At 39.9% G+C, this 16,481-nt stretch overlaps 1 protein-coding gene across 3 annotated transcripts; it reads left to right on the forward strand.

Annotated features, from left to right (window-relative positions):
- Positions 1–1,483: 1,483 nt before the first annotated feature.
- On the forward strand, positions 1,484–13,977 carry LOC125637092 (uncharacterized). Of its 3 annotated transcripts, XM_075128795.1 has the most exons (5): positions 1,484–1,637; positions 3,724–3,921; positions 9,136–9,733; positions 11,015–11,095; positions 12,477–13,977. In XM_075128795.1, exons 2-5 carry the CDS (start codon positions 3,786–3,788, stop codon positions 12,601–12,603), a joined length of 942 nt encoding a protein of 313 aa, XP_074984896.1. In that variant the 5' UTR covers positions 1,484–1,637; positions 3,724–3,785; the 3' UTR covers positions 12,604–13,977. The 3 variants fall into 3 exon arrangements, with proteins under 3 accessions (XP_074984896.1, XP_048707136.1, XP_048707137.1); XM_048851179.2 differs by lacking the exon at positions 1,484–1,637 and having other exon boundaries at positions 3,498–3,921; XM_048851180.2 differs by lacking the exons at positions 1,484–1,637; positions 11,015–11,095 and having other exon boundaries at positions 3,498–3,921.
- Positions 13,978–16,481: the final 2,504 nt, after the last annotated feature.

A 16,481-nucleotide genomic window follows, 5' to 3' on the forward strand; every position in this document is an offset into this window, starting at 1 on the left:
GTGACATGTACCCAGTCAATATGGGGATAATTGAAATCCCCAATTATTATTATTGAGTTTTTTATTTTAATAGCATCTCTAATCTCCCTGAGCATTTCACAGGTGATTGGTAATATATCCCTACTGCTATATTCTTATTATTAGAGCATGGAATTTCTATCCATAGAGAGTCTATAGTACAAAGTTTGATTCATTTAAGATTTTTACTTCCTTTGATTCTACGCTTTCTTTCACAGATAATGCCACTCCCCCACTAACACGGCCTGTTCTGTCCTTCGAATATATTTTGTACCCTGGAATTACTGTGTCGCATTGATTATCCTCATTCCACCAAGTTTCTGTGATGCCTATTTTATCAATATCCTCATTTAATACGAGGCACCCCAGTTCACCCATTTTATTATTTAGACTTCTAGCACTGGTATGTAAGCACTTTAAAAACTTGTCTCCTTTTAGCTGTCTGCCATCACACGATGTAATTGAATGGGACTCTTTTTTATTTGACTGTTTCTCATCAGACCCTGACTGTATTTTAGCATTTTCTTGTCCTCACTAGGACATAAAGATATCCTGAGAGATAACTCCTACTGCATTTAGTGTTAGTATCCCCAGTTTCATTTCACAAAGAACACAATTCTTTTTTCTCTGGGATTTCACAGTTCTCCTTTGTTGTTTGTTGATAAGGCGAGGAGAGGTCCTGGCAGGCATCAGTATTCCCTGGAGTGCAGAGTCATTCTTTTCCATGAAATGTTGTTTTGATTGTGGAGTTTTCTGCATTGCTTTCCTCTCTTTCCTGTCCTACTTTGTAAACAACTTAACATTTTTATACACATACACACACTTTATAAAGAACTTCATGTCCTACAACCCATCCAGATTTCTTAAGTCTTTCAAAAGGCTGCAGATGTTACTCTCAGTAATTGAGAGATGAGAGTTCAAAGCTCAGTACATTGCCAGATTAAAAGCTACTTTAAATTGGAGTTAAATTATTGATTTGTTCTCAATCTAAGGGCAAAAACATTACAGGGATGTTGTAAATTATCCCCCAAAAAAGCCGTACAAATCCTGGATATTTAGATTTAAGCTTCCACTTAAAAGAGAGTGGTTTTGGCCCCAGGTTAGATTAAATTGATTTTTAAAGACAAGTTAGATTTTTTTTCCTGCTTTGTTTCTCTTATCACTCCAGAGTGGTGTTACAGTTTGCTGTGCATTTCCAAGTCTTAACGTGTTTGGATTTCTTTTAACTTCAGCTCTGAATTCTTGAACTTAGAATGCTTGTTTAGTTCAACACTTTAAAAAAAAATTGGATCAATGGTAATTTTTTGCAGTTATTCTTCATAGCTGAAAGTTTCTTCTTCAAAGATGAAACTGAAAGGACTAAAGAATAATGTTCTTCAGCAGAGAATTCCATGAAGAACTGCTCCTCTAGCAAAATTGCTGCCAAGTCTCAATGAGACTTGTTACAGGTAAACAGATCATGAGAGGGATACTTCTATGGACAGCAAAGAGAAGTTGTCAGACTACCCAGGGAAGGGTCAGATTGGGGACTTTATTTCTAGAGGTATGAGATTTTCCTTTCTCTATTCCTAAGAAAAGGAAAGCCTGCTTCATTGGGCTTTGGAAAGGATTTAATTAAGGTATGTTATGCAAACCATTTATTTTGTTTTTACGACTATTCTCTTTCTCTTTGTAATACATCTTGTTTTCAAGACAATTGCTGTTGTACTGTGTGACTCCATGCAGAAATCTACAAGCGATGAGAATCCCAGAAACGGGTAAGAGATGTGGAGCATGACCTCCCTCCCCCATTTTCTCAGTCAGAGGGGGCATGCCAAGGTGTTCTTTCTCATTAAATTTACCACAAAGGGCTTCAGGTGGTGAATACAAGAGAGAAGCCTAAAGACCCAGGAGGAGACATGCGTGGACAGGGGTGAGGGTGACACCTATACAAAGAATCTTCAATGAGAGATTCTCTAACATCTCCTCCAACATTCTGTTTGATTTAAGGATACTTTTTAAATCCTTGGTCAGTTTTTGAATACCATGAAGAAATGGCCAATGACTAGACCCCTGAGATAGTGTGAACTCCTACCCTGTGGTCATTCTGCAAAAGGCCTACAAAGTATTAAACCTTATTTTTACTACTGTCAAAATGGCTGACTTACAAGAGCTTCAAAAAAAAGTCAGTGAAATTGAAATCTGAATTTTTAGTCATAGAGGTTTTCACTATGTTCCCTTCTCTTCTGTGTTTGCTTTTCACAAAGATTCAGGAATGATCGCATAAGCAACCAATTTTAAGTCAACGTTGCAGACTATTAATAAAAAGCTAAAGCTTTTTAATATTATATTATATTATGCTAAATATTTTCACCAGACGTCCGATTCTAAATTATGGTCATCCAGTCAAAGAGCAGAAGTGTATTACATGCCCTAGACATCTAATCAAAACAGCTCAGTTTGAATTTCAGATATGGAATATTTACAAAAACTGCTCATGAATAAGCCAGCCGCAGACCAAGAATTTGTTTCAGAAATTATTTGGCAAATTATTTTGAACAGCAAATAACTTTGAAATAATGAAGAAAATCATGGACAATATGGAAACAGAAAAAGCCACAAAATGCATCTGTTTGATTTATCGCTCCAGGAGATGCCCCCAAGGTGTGTGTGCTGACTTACTGTTTGTGAACAAGTCGCACCAATTGTGAAAAGTGAAATTCTCATTTAAAAAAATCCTCTTAAATGTTTAATCTAGGTTGTTAGCAAAACAGTTAAATACATGTGGTTTGATGGTGCAACTGCTACTTTTGAAGTTTATTGTTCAAAATTCTTTGGCCCGTCCATTCCCCCCAACCCTCCCCGCCAAAAAAGCCTAAGAGAAAAGTTATGTTATACTGAAACTAGAGGAGAGTAAACAGGGAACTGAATGATTCAGGGACTAAGTCAAGGGCCTTTTACTTTTGTGACAATAATTAAGAGTCCCAGCTCTAGTACAAAGTGAAATCGATTGAGTGGTCTGAGGTTCTGACCCCCGGTGGGTAGCAGCTAGCTGTACAAACAATGCATAAGATTCTGGAAGGATTTAGGACAACTGGCAGTTTGTGCTCACTAAAGACATGGGACTGAGGTGGAATGCAGAATAAACCACCTCTCATGTGTGCAGAGGGTGGTCTTCCCAAGTCAAGGTTAATGGCATTCATGCAGGGAGTGTGGGAAAGCATGCATTACTGCTACCGTTGCCACAAATGGCCTGTGAATAGATTAAGGGACTTCCGTTTCCATAACAACGAGTCACTTAATCTAAATGAACAAAACTGTATTTAAAAAACAGAAACAAAAATTCTATACATCATCTTAACAACATACAAAATGCTTTTGTCCCAACAGCAAACCAGGGAGAAAGAAAGAGAGGGAATGTGTGTATGTAGTAAACACACATCCTCCAAATGAAGTCTTCTAGGGCTTTCTGTTTACCAGTAATTAGTTTTCAGGACAGTGCCAATGGCACCAAGTCCTTGCAAGTAATTAACTGCAGTTTTCTGGCTGAGTATTATTACCCCTCTGCAATTATAGCTAGAAGACAAAACACAAGGAGCCAGCAAAAGGCTACATTCTGTTTTTTCGCTAAAACTTTGTTTACTCACAGACCCACCATGAGCATTGTTTCTCTGTTTTTAGGACTCATCTGTGGATTGCTGTTGATGTTTTGTTCTTACTTCCCAGGGGCAGGGAAATGCCAGTTTATCTGGGGAAGAGATGAACAGTTAAGCAAGGCCATCCTGGAAATGCTACATATCAATAAGTTATCCATACCTCTCAGGACCAAACCTCACCACTACATGAAGTTAGTCTATCATCTACGAAATCCACCAGCCTTAAACAGTGAAGGGACTCTTGTGCAGAGTTTCAGGAGAATCCAAGGTAGGAAACTGACCACTATTTATTTGTGATTTACATCATATATTGAATAACTTTAAACATTACCATGATAAACAATTCCTAAGCGGAAAAAAATATTGCCATTTTGAAATGCTTTCCTTTTAAAAACAGGTTATCCAATAGATTTTCTTTTTTTTTTTTTTTCCTTCTTCTTCATATCATTAATGACATTGCTTTTATAAACCTATTACTTTACCATTTCAATATCTGCTTTATACATTTTATAAGACACAGCATTTGTTTTGAAGGATCTCTCTGCAGTCTCCAAGGCCGGAGTTAAATAAAAAGGGCTAGGGCATCATTTTCTTTCAAGTGACTGCTTTGAGGAAAGAGCAGTTAAGAAATGAGATGCTACCTTAACTCCCAACCAGCTAAACTTCCGTCACCAGTTGAAATTACCTGCACATGTCAGTCTTATGGAGCACTATTTATCTATTGCCAAGACAAACCACATCAAAAAAAGTCCTTACTCACATTACTAACAACAGTTGATATTTTAAAAAACGAGTTTTTAAAAATCTCATTTACTTGTCACTATTTATCCAGTTTGTTTACTTTGTGCTTGTCATGTTGCTTGGGCAGTGAAACCAGAACGGCATGTGTATGTTGAGAATATAACTATTAAGGCTGATGGTTCAGAAGTCTGGAGATTTTATGCAAGTAACTTAACACCCTAATTTGCACACTTGATGACTATATCTAATCTTGTTACATGAAAGACAGCAAATGGCATGATTACCAGACAGAAGCCTGGCAAGGTTACAGCATAAAAAAAAGTTTCAGGAATACAGAAATCGCTTCAGAGTGGTTCTGGCATCTCCCTGGGTCCGTGTCTAGATAATTCTGGGGCTTATTTGGCTACTTCTTGTCCTGGGCCAAGTAAAGGTCTGTGGTTGGAGTTACCACTACCCCTTGGTCCTGGCTGTTGCTTGCCCTGTGCTGGGGAGGGGAACTAGATGCTTTCTGCCATCAACTGGGGGATGCTCTGGTTGGGATGCTGGCCCTCAGCTGAGTCTCGCTCTGGCTGCTCTTTGTCCCTTGCTTCCTGGCTATAGGGCGTGGAGGGTGGCTCAAGCCCTGGCTGTGGCTCCTGCTTCCTGTGACAGCTTACAGGCCCTTGTACTCGGAGATACTGGGCAGTGCTCTACCCATCTATCACTCTAGCTATAAGTCTATGGCCATGGTGGATTATGCTGTAGAGTACGTTTCTAGGGTTAGAGTCCTGGAGGACTCCAGACAGAAATCCCATGCAGAGAAGCCCTAACCAAAGAGACACGGCTAAGAGTGTCTCCTCAGGTCTCTAAATTAGGATTGACCTCCTGGGCTAAATACAAACATAGTGCTACCTGGAACGGGTAGGCTGGAGTGGGGCTAACTCCCACACTACAAGTGCCAATGTCCCAAAAGGGCACGGACATCTGGCGTGGAGGTAGGGGTAGGCTCCAGGTCTCCTGCACACATGCTGTTGTCAGCACTGCTCCATTTTAGAGCAGCTGTTAAAAGCACCGCTGAGCATCCTATGCCTCATTGTTCTGGGGTATTGTGCTCTGAACCAGTAAGGGCCCTCAGGCACCCTAGGTAAATAAATGCTGCAGAGATGAGATCTGAGTGAATAATCTAAGACAGGTGGGAACCATCTGAACTTAACCTGAGTCATAGCATACCTGGGAAAAGAGAAATGGGATATTTACAGTGCCACATGTCTTGGGCTTCCACATGGATGGGTGAATGACATGGATGAGGGAAGAAGGTGAATTATCTGGCAAGGAGAGTCACACATCATCCACAGTCTTCCACATAGTGATTGGTGTGGGCCCTCTTCAGTTTTGGACCTGGCCAAACTGACTAGTCTGGGTCCAGATAGTGCATCAGTCCTAGAAACTGGGTGGGCTTCTTCTAATCTATGGTATCAGATTGGACTCTGATGACCTATAAAAGGACATCCTTTGTGCTGGTGAGGCGGAACATAGTGTCTACAGTGTAAGACTAAGGTCCTGTCCACACCAGGAGCCTAACTGGGCTCTGAAGCTATTTATTTCCTACAAACTCTCTTCCATTCCTGCTGTTGTATCCTAGAAGTTAACTAACTAATGCTCCAACAGTCCATCCCCATCCTGCTCAGGGTCCAGTGCACTGGTTAGTCCTGGGAGAATGCATTTTAAGTAGGGCTATCGCGCGATAAAAAAAATTAATCGCGATTAATCGTGTGATTAACAGTGCAATTAATCGCAATTAATTTTTTAAATGACACTAGAATACCATTTATTTTAAATATTTTGGATGTTTACTACATTTTCAAATATATTAATTTCAATTACAACACAGAATCCAAAGTGTACAGTGCTCACTTTTTATTTATTTTTGATTACAAATATTTGCACTGTAAAAAACAAAAGAAATAGTATTTTTCAGTTCACCTAATACAAGTACTGTAGTGAAATCTCTTTATCATGAAAGTTGAACTTACAAATGTAGAATTATGTACAAAAAAACTGCATTCAAAAATAAAACAATGTAAAACTTTAGAGCCTACAACTACACTCAGTCCTACTTCTTGTTCAGCCAGTCGCAAAGAGAAACAAGTTTGGTTACAATTTACAGGAAATAATGCTGCCTGCTTCTTGTTTACAATGTCACCTGAAAGTGAGAACAGGCGTTCTCAAGGCACTGTTGTATCCAGCATTGCAAGATATTTGCATGCCAAATGCGCTAAAGATTCATATGTCCCTTCATTCTTCAACTGCCATTCCAGAAGACATGCATCCATGCTGATGATGGGTTCTGCTTGATAACGATCCAAAGCAGCGTGGACTGATGCATGCTGATTTTCATCATCTGAGTCAGGTGCCATTCACATCGGTACCTTCTTTGCGTTTTGTCAAATCTGCTGTGAAAGTGTTCTTAAAATGAACAACATGTGCTGGGTCACCATCCGAGACTGCTACAACATGAAATATATGTCAGAATGCGGGTGAAACAGAGCAGGAGGCATACAATTCTCCCCCAAGGAGTACAGTCACAAATTTCACTGACGCATTATTTTTTTACGAGCTTCATCAGCCTGGAAGCATGTCCTCTGGAATGGTGGCCAAAGCATGGAAGGGGCATACGAATGTTTAGTATATCTGGCATGTAAATACCTTGCAACGCTGGCTACAAAAGTGCCATGTGAACGCCTGTTCTCACTTTCAGATGACATTGTAAATAAGAAGCAGGCAGCAGTATCTCCCATCAATGGAAACAAACTTGTTTGTCTTAGCGATTGGCAGAATAAGAAGTAGGACTGAGTGGACTGGTAGGCTCTAAAGTTTTACATTGTTTTGTTTTGAGTGCAGTTATGTAACCAAAAAAAACTACATTGGTAAGTTACACTTTCAAGATAAAGAGATTGCACTTCAGTACTTGTATGAGGTGAACTGAAAAATACTATTTCTTTTGTTTATCATTTTTACAGTGCATATATTTGTAATAAAAATAATAACAAAGTGAGCTCTGTGCACTTTGTATTCTGTGTTGTAATTGAAATCAATATTCAAAATGTAGAAAAACATCCACAAATATTTAATAAATTTCAGTCGGTATTCTATTGTTATAAGTGCGATTAATTGTGATTAATTTTTTGAGTTAATCGCATGAGTTAACTGCGATTAATTGACAGCCCTAATTTTAAGCAATGTGTCCTTTGACTTTCCATGCCCAACTGACAATAAGATGCTACTTTTAATTGGTGATCAGATAAGAAACAAATATTCTCCCCCATCTGGGACGATTTAGTAGATTTATTTAGAGCCAAACTCAGCCTGCAGATGTGTGTGCCAGTTGTACTGATCTTGATGGAGCTGGCGTGCATATAGCTGAGTGTGGAATTTGGTTCTCAGGAACCTAAGGCACAGATATAACAGCCAGTTTGTACGAAACAAGATCATCTTAGCTTATCTTAAACAAATAAGCATATGAAATAAAACAGAGAAGAAAAACTATTAGCGAGCAAGAGAGTTGCAGGGAAAACAGACAGAAGAGTTTAGTGAAACCCACTCGGGACCTTAGACCTTGGCTGACATCCAAAGTACTGTCTTAAATGAAATAAAAATTAGGCATACACTGACGTGGTTGGAAATCTCTGTTAAAAAATAATAATAAAAGGAGCCAAATCTGAGCTGGCAGCAAAACCAGGCTGCACATCTCTCTCCAGAACGGTTGAACCAGTGAGATCATTAGCAAGGTAAGACCATTACAGCAATGCCATGTTTCATTAAGAGCCTGTAAACATTTCTGTTTTATCAATTGAGTGTCAGGGAGGTACAATTTAGCCATTAAAAACAAACAAAATATGTTGCAAGTTGAAACTTAAGCCCATGCAAACAAATTTGTGACTTCAAACAATTCTTTTAATAGACGTGTTTACAAATATTCACAAAGGTCATACTAAAGTTACTAAAAAGAAATAAAATATCGTCTGGAAATTTACTGATTTCAAGGTCATAGCATGTTTCTAAATAAATACAGATTTTTTATTTGAAGTTACATTTTGCATCAATATTTTTAAAGTTTTACAAGGGTTGGGCCAGATTCACTGGTACACCCTAACTTTAAGCCACTCGAGTGCCTTAAAATAGGTTTGTGGTGACTTACTGTCATGAGATCAGTGCAAATCAACCAGAGCATACTTGGGTACCTGGCCCTTGGATTTCATAATATAGTTTTACTCTGTTCCCGCACGCTTCAATAATTAATTGGTTTTGTAAAATGCACCTACTGAGAATTTCTAGGTACACACACAGAAAGAAAATCACAGTTTAAAGTAAGTGAACTGACACAACGTCAACAACAAAAATCTCATGATACAACAAAACTCAGTCCTCTCTCCCTTAAACAAGAAACTCATCTCCCCTCCCTGCTCTTTCTCAAAAGCACCTCTTTCAACAAATCAGCCTCTTAGTGAAGCAAAACACAAATAGGTCTTTCACAATGCCCTGAATATCAACAAACTTGGGTTCTGTTGAATTATTGGGGAAAGAAAATTCCAGAGCCAAGGGCCCTCATCCTCTCCTTCATCTCCCTCCTTGCCCTCCTGTCTACCCACCCACTCTGCTCCACTGAAACCACTACCACCACCACTGCCTCAGTTTCCCCTTTAGCTTCCATGTCTACATGTTCCATGAATGAAATAAAATTTTACATTTATTGTTCTCCTAGATCCAGATTTTGGCATTCCAGGATGGCTGTGGTTTAATATTTCTTACCTGAAACCTTCCATGAGGCTTGCAGAATTAGTTCTTCTCCGGAAGACTCTACACCCAGAATCGCTGACAGTCAATGTTACTGTGCACAGTATCTCTGTGGTCCAGGGAAATATCACAGAAAGCAAAGCCTTAGATGAAAAAGTGCTGATGTTAGATGAGCTACCACCATCTGGTTATGATGTCTTTAACATTTCAGCCATTTTGAATGAGACCACCTCAGATGTCATAGGCTTTCGGCTACGATTCACGGATGACAGTGGCAGCTTGGTTCTCCATGAAGCTCTGACTAAGAGCCTGTACTGTTTGAACAGATGCACCCAGAGTGAGCCCTTACTGGTGGCTTATCGCTTCCTGGTGACCGAGCTATATGGTGGAAGTAAACAGCAGGCCACTAGAGAATGCCAACACTGCGCTACAGAGAGAAGGAGAAACTTGCCAGAAGATTCCAGGCTACAACAGTGCAGCCGTCAACAACACTATGTGAACTTTCAGACAATGCAACTGAGCCACTGGATTCTGGAGCCTCCTGGCTTCTTCACAAGTTTTTGCAAGTAGCCACTTTTTAAATCTCTTCAATGAAGTAGGAATGTGCAAGAGTTCCAGTAACTGTTGGCTATGGGAAGTCCACTCAAATGATTGGAAAGTCAGTGTGTACCAGGTATGTCCAGCAGCACATTTGCTGGATATACCTGTTACGTTTGGCATTTAGAGTAGGAATTGGGGGTTAAAATGCCACATCTTTTCACCTTGAGAGAACTGGGTTCAGATTTGGTCACAACAGTTCAGTAATATGCTCTCAGTGTGGGGCCAAATGGGCAAATATAGATGTCTTAATGAACCCACTGTTTAGCAGGGTTGTCAGTGTTTAGAAACCAAACACTGGAACAGCATGGGTGTGACAGCAGTGAAGTTCTGATCCGGCTTTAGTCAAGCATCCACCTACTAGCTGAAACACAGAGTACATGGTATGATTTACTCAAGCGGCATAATTTCTGAGATATAGTGGTTAATGTAGCCACAAAGTGACATGGTTTATAGAGTGGCTGCACATACCAGTTTTGTCTTTACTTTTCTGCAGTAAATCTGTTAAAACTCTTACCTAGGCACATGCATTGTCCTGCAGTAGCGAAAGGGATCAATGAGGCCTAATACTAATCCTATTCATTGCACTCACTTACTGGAAGATAAGAAAAGCAGAAGCTGCCTCTCAGATTTAACGAGAGTATCACAAACTATGCTTAAGCACCTAAATATAGTTCCATTTTATCTGTCCTTAGTCAAAAGACCAAGTGAGTTCACTTCTCTTAACCCAGAATGTTTTAGCTGTCCTTATGTATCTAATCCTAGGTCAATATATGAGCAATGTAGTATAGTTTGTCATAACTGAAACTCTATATTTTTGTGAGGCAAATTCTTCCACTTCAAGGCAGCTGGGGAGAGGGAGGGAGGGAGGGTATGAGGTTCAAGTCACTGGTCAGTCCAATGGAAAGAATTTGACTTTAGGGATGAATGTGAGCCTTTAGTCTACACTTTCAAAAAGTTATTCTCTTGCCCTTACAAATGCTATTTATAAGACTACTTCAGTAAGACAATAATGTCCTCCATTTGGTATATTGGCTAAAACCCTTGAATCATATTATTGAATCTCATGTTATAAAAATACATTCAGCTGCAGCAGAAACTAATACGACTTTTAAAAAACTAACTATGTATTTGTGGATAATCTAAGCACTATACCCAGATGTACAGACACTCTTTCCCCAACCTATGTATTATATATATATATATTTTTAATACTAGCTTTGATAAAATGTTTAAATCTTTTCTTTAAGAGGAGAATGCTCTTACGAAGAATCTGGAGAGCTCTCTGAAGCACATCGGGGTGTAATAAATAAAACAGAAAATTGGATGAGGTAATACATTAAATAGGACATAGATACCTATAGCCTTAATAAAAACAACACGTAGCCCAATTCTACAGCCGCTGCGTGGAAGCACGTCTCAATGAAATTAAGAATTGGGTTTATGACATTTACAAATACCAGTCTGCTTGAATAACAGTAGCACAACACAGGGAGAAAAAGTGTTAACTGGCCCCAGAAATAGCTTTAACCTCTAGCTGGAATTTTCAAAGGGGCTCAAGACAGACAAGTGCCCAACTCCTATTGAAAGTTAATTGAAGCTGGACACCTAACACCCATAGTTCCTTTTAAAAAACCAGGCTTCAATATTGATCATTCAGAAAATAATTGACATGTGTTTGGACAAACATTACTGAGAGCTGGTAAGAACCAGCAAAGCAACTGGATTTTTTTTTTAAAGTAAAGTAATGAGAAACATGTGGGCTTTCCATAAGTGAAGTGCCATTCACAGTAGAAATGGGCACAAACCTCTCAAAGTTTGCGGGGATTCAGTCCACATTTTGGGGTGTGTGGATCTGGAGGGGTTTGTTCAGGTTCAGTTCTAATTCATACATAGGAGCCGACTTCCGATTTTCCGGGGTGGGGTGCTCTCTACCAAAACCCGCCCCCACTCCACCCTTTCCCCCAAGGCCCAACCCCGTCCCACCTCTTCCCGCCCCCTCCCCCTGAGGATGCCCCATAGAGAACTGGTGCCTTCCCATACTGGGGGGTATGATCTAAAGGAGAAGTCATGTGTTCCCCCCACATGTTCCACCACTCTCCCTGGGGCCACCATGCTCTCCCCACCATGTTACCTGCAGGGATGGGCGCTCTGTCCTTCGGCTGTGCCTGCCCACCCCCGCCTCTCTCCCTGGCAGGGGAGAGCCACTTCTAATGCCTCCCAGTCACTGCTCTGCAGCTGCCTGAGAGAGCAGGGATGGGGAGGTGGCTTCCACTTCCTGCCCAGGATCAGCTGCCCAGGACCGCGGCTGAGCATGCCAGAAACCTGCCCCGGGCGGGGGTGGGTGGGGTGGTTCCAACTCGCCAGGCTGTGATCTGGGGTTTTGGGGGGTGGGAGGGAGCAGGGGAACGATTCATAACTTTCCTTGCTTCTCCAACTGGCAGACCTTTTTTTTTTTTTTTAAGTAGGTCCTGTAGTGTACAGTAATGTGTGGAAGTAGCAACAGAAATTTCAGGCAAGCTCCTCAGCTAGTGTAACTGGCATAATGCCACTGATGGAATTACACCAATTTAGAAGCCAGATTTTTAGCTGGTGTAATTGCTTGTTTCAGCTCTATAATTTGATATGGCAAATTTGGATCAATATAGTATCTTGAGATTATTTCCCCTCAAATAAAACTAATTTCAGATGTGTTTGGTTTTTTGCTTGCAGTTCCCACTGTGTGCCCCAGAAGCGATCCTCCATTAACGTGATGTACTTATCTCATTCAGAAGACCTTGTGATTGAAAGGCTGAAGGATCTGCGAGTAGAAAGTTGTGCATGTAATCAGATGTTTTGATAAAGTCTAGGTCTCTAGTCATCCCTAAAGATTTGAAGTCTTTGTCACTACAGAACAGGAACTTTATAGTTTCAGGGTGCTAAAATGGAACCCTATAATCTTTGAGATGCCCTGTTCCTCTGTAAAGAGCCAGTTAGATGTGTAGATATCATAGTCTGTACAGCAGATGATACCCAACAAACTAAATGTATCAAAGAATGGCTTGAGATTGCATATAAATTACAGCTAAATGGTTTAACCAAGGAGACCTTCAAATTCACAATACAACATTGTCACTACATCATATTCAGATTACCTTTTGCCTGGATTACTGTGGCATGCCATTGAGAATAAATATATTCCTGGTGACCTTTATCAGTATTTGTTCCAGGTGGAAGAAAAGGACCATGTTCAGGCTTTTTCCACATTAAATTTGAAAACCTCATTATGTATGGGGGAGTAACCACTATCCCATGAATAACTGAAAGAGGACAGGGTACAGCATGTTTTAATATAAAGTGTCATTGTTAAAGTACATCCTTACCACAGGGCCCCCTTTGCAGTGTTGTGCCTTGCAGCAGCCACTTAGCTTCAGTTTCCCAGCTGATCTGCTGCTCCACCCAACCTACCCCACCTTCTGTATCAAAAAGGCTTAGCCCTGAGGCAATGTCACTTACAGTTCTGACCCTTCTGGCAAACAAGCATGAGCAACACAAACTTTTAAAAACTCTTCCCTTTTCTCCAGGGGAATCTGCTAAACCCTATTCTCCCCTGTCCCCAGCCCACCTTCTCTCCCACAGCAAAAGCAGCAGCCACCTCCTTTCCCTCCTTCCGTCTAGACCTAACTACTCTCCTCTGCTACAGGTGCCTTCATTTAGGCTGATTGAGCTTTCAGTAGCCCATTAATTCTGTCCAGTGATTTACATGTACAGATTCCCCAGACTATAGGGCCTGATACTGCATCACTTAACACATTGGGAACTCTTCCTATGAATTGAGTCTATTCCTTGCTAGGCAACTCGTTATTAACTCAATTGGGAACTCTGCTTTTCTCATGGTCGATTTTCATAACTAAACTGTGACATGTCTGAGATGTGTTAACAATGTATACTGTGTATCAGACTTTGTTTAGATGAAATACCTTAAGAGGTATTAAGAAAAAGGAGTGGATTTTTTTCTGGTGGGGGGTGTCACTTAACTCTGAATATCAGGATAATGTTCCTGTTCATTCTAGAGTTCACTGTAATCCTTTGTAATTACTTACACATAATATTTTTACAAAAACAGGAACAAAACCCAGGGACAATGTGGCTGATGTTTTTCCTTTGTCATAGCTGTAGCTCCTCTGACAACAGAAAGGTATTTTTTAAATTAAAGGTTGATTTAGAAAACAAATATAGTCTGATTGGTGTCTGTGCAAGACTGCAAATGACATTTTAGAGATTTGAATGCTGAAGAACCAGGCAGACTTTTAAAAACAAAAACATTCAACTTGTAAACCAGAAGTTAATCTTTTTCAGGAGTATAATAAGATGGTTAAAATGAATGCAGCCATAATAAAATAATTTTATATTTATATAGTGCCTTTCATCCTAAAGGATTCACTAACAGTTTAAAAACTATGGGTCTATCCTGACAACACGTAAGCACAAAAGTAATTTTTACTCACATGTGCAATATCATTGAAGTCAATTGACCAAACAACAAAAGGCACAAGGGCCCCCCTCCTTTGTTAGATGCTATAAGCAAATTTAAAAAACATGAAAACTCATTCACACTGACCTATAAATCTGAATGTTTAGATTGATAGAGATATGATTTACAATAACATTTAAACAAAATACTGCTTTTTGGAATGGAGACAATTTATTACATGTTAAACTTTAAAAATACAATTTACTGTAATTACATCAGCTTGTATAGTAGGTGTATTCAAGTTAAAAATAAAAGCTACTGGAGACTAGAATAAAAGTTAAATGTCAAGACCCAAATAGGTAGTTCTTTACAGATGACAGATACAATTTAACAGAAAGTGAGTTTGAAGTACTGTGGATATAAACAGCATAATAAATGTAAAACATGACTAATGTTTTATGCTAATATTTGTAGGAGACTCTTATTTGATTGCTGTCCTGAACTGATAGAATATTCTAACATCAACCTATCTCTAGTTTTTGCTACTGGATTAAGAGATTTTTCTATTTAAATTGCTGCTAGTGACATCCATATACTAAAACATACATATTTTAAAATAACTAAATGGCTTTAATTTTTCTAGCAATTTTGTTTAATTCTGCAAATCTTATTCATTTTTTGGTAAGAGGGGGGAGCATAGAAAGGAGAAAAGCACAGGATAAGGTGTTTAATGTTCCATGACTGTGTTACAAAGGCCACTTCCTAAGGGGCCATTTACACTGGAGAGATGTATACTGGCTGCGATTGGTGCTTATAAAAATCACATTGATTAGGCCCGCTCTGAGCAGGATTACATGATAATGTTAAAAATGCCAGTTGCAGTCAGCAGCCCATCTACATTAAGACTCCCAATATAGCTAAAATCAGTGAAGCTGAGCCAATGTGAGCAAGTGGGAAAATTTATCCACTGTAGATGGCCCGTATTTGCAGATCTAGATTTTACAGGGAGGGTGACAGGCAAGCGATAGGGTGGGGCTTACTGTGTACATTAATCTGCATGCATAGGTCCCAATCCACAGCCTAAACTAAACAAGACATCTTTTAAAAAATAAACATGCCAATTCCTGCCAAAAATATAATCGTTACCAACAAATAGTAAAGAAAATTGTTTTTAAATTAAACTTTTTCATTTTAATTAGAGAAAAACTAAAATCATTTCTAATTATAATTTTCTTAAAATATTTTTCTGAAAGAGGAACTGTCTCTTTCTGCGAACTCTTCCTCTTTGCTCCGGGTGGCTTAGTGAGAAGTCTTCTCACCTGGTGGGGTCTTTAGAGTTCCTTGTGCTCAGATGAGTTTAGGGAACCTTTAAAGGCCCATCACATGTTTAGCCCTGATTTTACAAGTAGGTCCACACAGGCAGAGAGGTCTGCTCAGGCTGAACTCCTTGCAGGCCTTAGAGGGACAATAAAATAGCCCTTCAGTAAATCCTAAATCCTTGTTCTCACCCTAGTTGGAAATCCCAGTAGAGAAGAGTCAAGCTTACCTATCAACCACCATCAAAGCCCCACCACCCTTTCCCCACAGTTGTCAAGAGACAACTCTCAAAACAAGTTAGGACTCTGTGAGCTTTTAGACTCCATAACACATTTTGGTTGCTTTTAGATTATTTTAATGGCTATAAGTACCACAGCAGCTGTTCTTGTTTTCCTTTCATTTGTCCCCTATAGAAGCACAATCCTGTTATTCACAAACCCCTCCCTGTACAACAGGCCATGGCTTCCCCAATCTAGCTGTGCTGGTAGAAGACCTACTTTCATCTGCTGTTTTTAAGAGGCAGGAGGTAGACACCTGCTTTCCTCTTTGAGTTGCATCTTTTCCTCTTGCCCAGATACCCACTACTCTCCTCTCTCATTTCTCTTTTATGTCCCTCTTCTCCTTCCCTTTTGAGGTTTTTCCCATCCTTTGTCACCATTCCCTTTGGCCCCATGTGCCGAGGTTCTACCAGCTCTCACTTCCTGACATCAGTGCCTGGGTGTTATAGTAATATCTACCCAAATATTTGCTCCCTTCTGTTTCAGCCCCCCTCATTTCTCTCTACTTCCACCCCACTTCCTTTCACCACTTGTCCTCATTTTTTCCCTTTTTTTTTTCTGCCCCCTCTACAGTGTTCCCTTTCTTCCCTCCTAAATTGGGCTAACTGCTGCAGCTGGCAAGGACCAATGGACGGTTCCCTCTGCCACTGCAGCGAGGCATAGGAGCCA

This window comes from Caretta caretta, chromosome 5 (genome assembly GCF_965140235.1).
Source record: "Caretta caretta isolate rCarCar2 chromosome 5, rCarCar1.hap1, whole genome shotgun sequence".
Classification (NCBI taxonomy): domain Eukaryota; kingdom Metazoa; phylum Chordata; order Testudines; family Cheloniidae; genus Caretta; species Caretta caretta.

What these genes read in the sequence shown, in the direction of transcription:
- LOC125637092 (XM_048851179.2), top strand. Translation starts at nt 3,654, where the DNA reads ATGAGCATTGTTTCTCTGTTTTTAGGACTCATCTGTGGATTGCTGTTG. An exon ending in GAGTTTCAGGAGAATCCAAG is followed by an intron (nt 3,922 to 9,135) that starts GTAGGAAACTGA and finishes TTGTTCTCCTAG; the next exon opens with ATCCAGATTTTGGCATTCCA. An exon ending in AAAACAGAAAATTGGATGAG is followed by an intron (nt 11,096 to 12,476) that starts GTAATACATTAA and finishes TTTTGCTTGCAG; the next exon opens with TTCCCACTGTGTGCCCCAGA.